The following is a 1,349-nucleotide window of genomic DNA, read 5'->3' as shown; positions in this document are numbered from 1 at the left end:
AAAAAAAAAAAAAAAAGATTTTTAATTGAATTGACAATTATGGGGGTCATTATGCTTTACGTACCTTTTCCCATATTGTAGTCTTTGAGGGAGGGGTCTTCTTTACTAGGGTTGTCTTTTTTTTTTTTTTTTTTTAATTTTATTCTTCTCCCCAACGATGTCTTTTTGTATTACCCTATTCTCAACACATCCAGTATTATTAACCAGTATTATTAACTTCTTATCACTTCGTACAACTGACAAGCGTCTTATTTTGCTTCAGTCAATTTCTGTAAATCATGTATATATGTTCAGTTAATAACTTTTTTGCGGGGAGGGGATTAGTAATGTTTTTGATGCATGAACACTAGGCTTACTTTCTAATTGGCCTTTCACCTTTTGGGTGTGTATGTGTGTATACTATAAAGAAATTTAATTTTTCCCCTAGCTTTATCTCAAGAAAATTCCTGATATTTGTATTGATTTTGGTATTTGCTTTACAGGAATTCATGTTGATGCAGTGAACTCCCTGGGCCAGACGGCACTTTTTGTTGCAGCATTATTAGGCCTTACAAAACTAGTTGATGTTCTGGTGGATTATGGATCAGACCCAAATCAGTAAGTACGAAGATATTTACATGTAGAAAATTAGGTTTGTACTTTTAAAAAATGTTTATTCATTTTGAGACACAGTCTCTGTCACCTTGGGTAGAGATGTCATGGCATCATAGCCAAGCAACTTCACAGCAACTTCAAAATCTTGGGCTCCAGAGTAGTGTCAGCCTCCCAAGTAGCTGGGATTACAGGCGTGTGCCACAATGCCTAGCTGGTTTTTTTATTTTTAGTAAAGAGAATATCTTCCTCTTGGTCAGGCTGCTTTTCAACTCCTGAGCTCAAGCAATCCACTCACCTCTGCCTCCCAGAGTGCTAGGATTTTAATAGATTTGAGCCACCTTGCTTGCCCACATCTAAATTCTTCACCAATTGATAGACTTGGCACCATTTTGGCAGAAAGTGACTTTACCTTTTATAGTTATAGTTTAAAAGAATCTGAGTTTAATAGTCCAAATTTTAATGTGGGGCTTGGAACCTATAGCTCAAATGGCTAGGGCGCCAGCCACATACACAGGAGCTGGCGGATTTGAACCCAGCCCGGACCTGCCAAACAACAATGATAACTATAACAACAACAACAAACTAGCTGGGTGTTTTGGTGGGTGCCTGTAGTCCCAGCTACTTGGGATGATAAGGCAAAAGAATCGCTTGAGCCCAAGAATTTGAGGTTGCTATGAGCTGTGATGCCATGGCACTCTACCAAGGGCAACATAGTGAAACTCTCTCTCTTAGAAACCCCCCAAAACAAATTTTAA

General features: G+C 38.4%; 1 protein-coding gene across 2 annotated transcripts in view; it reads left to right on the top strand.

The window, feature by feature from the left end:
• Window positions 1-1,349, top strand: part of TEX14 (testis expressed 14, intercellular bridge forming factor) — a 110,035-nt gene that overhangs the window by 36,438 nt on the left and 72,248 nt on the right. For both annotated transcript variants that reach the window (XM_003795580.3, XM_012808800.2), the window contains one exon: window positions 483-597. In XM_003795580.3, coding sequence (XP_003795628.1) covers window positions 483-597 — 115 coding nt within the window. The remainder of the gene's footprint in view (window positions 1-482; window positions 598-1,349) is intronic.

The sequence above is a fragment of the Otolemur garnettii genome, unplaced genomic scaffold, assembly GCF_000181295.1.
Source record: "Otolemur garnettii isolate 467f Iridium unplaced genomic scaffold, OtoGar3 scaffold00094, whole genome shotgun sequence".
In the NCBI taxonomy this organism is placed as follows: domain Eukaryota; kingdom Metazoa; phylum Chordata; class Mammalia; order Primates; family Galagidae; genus Otolemur; species Otolemur garnettii.
The sequence above is the reverse complement of the archived record's forward strand: the minus strand, read 5'-3'. Positions and strand labels throughout refer to the sequence as shown.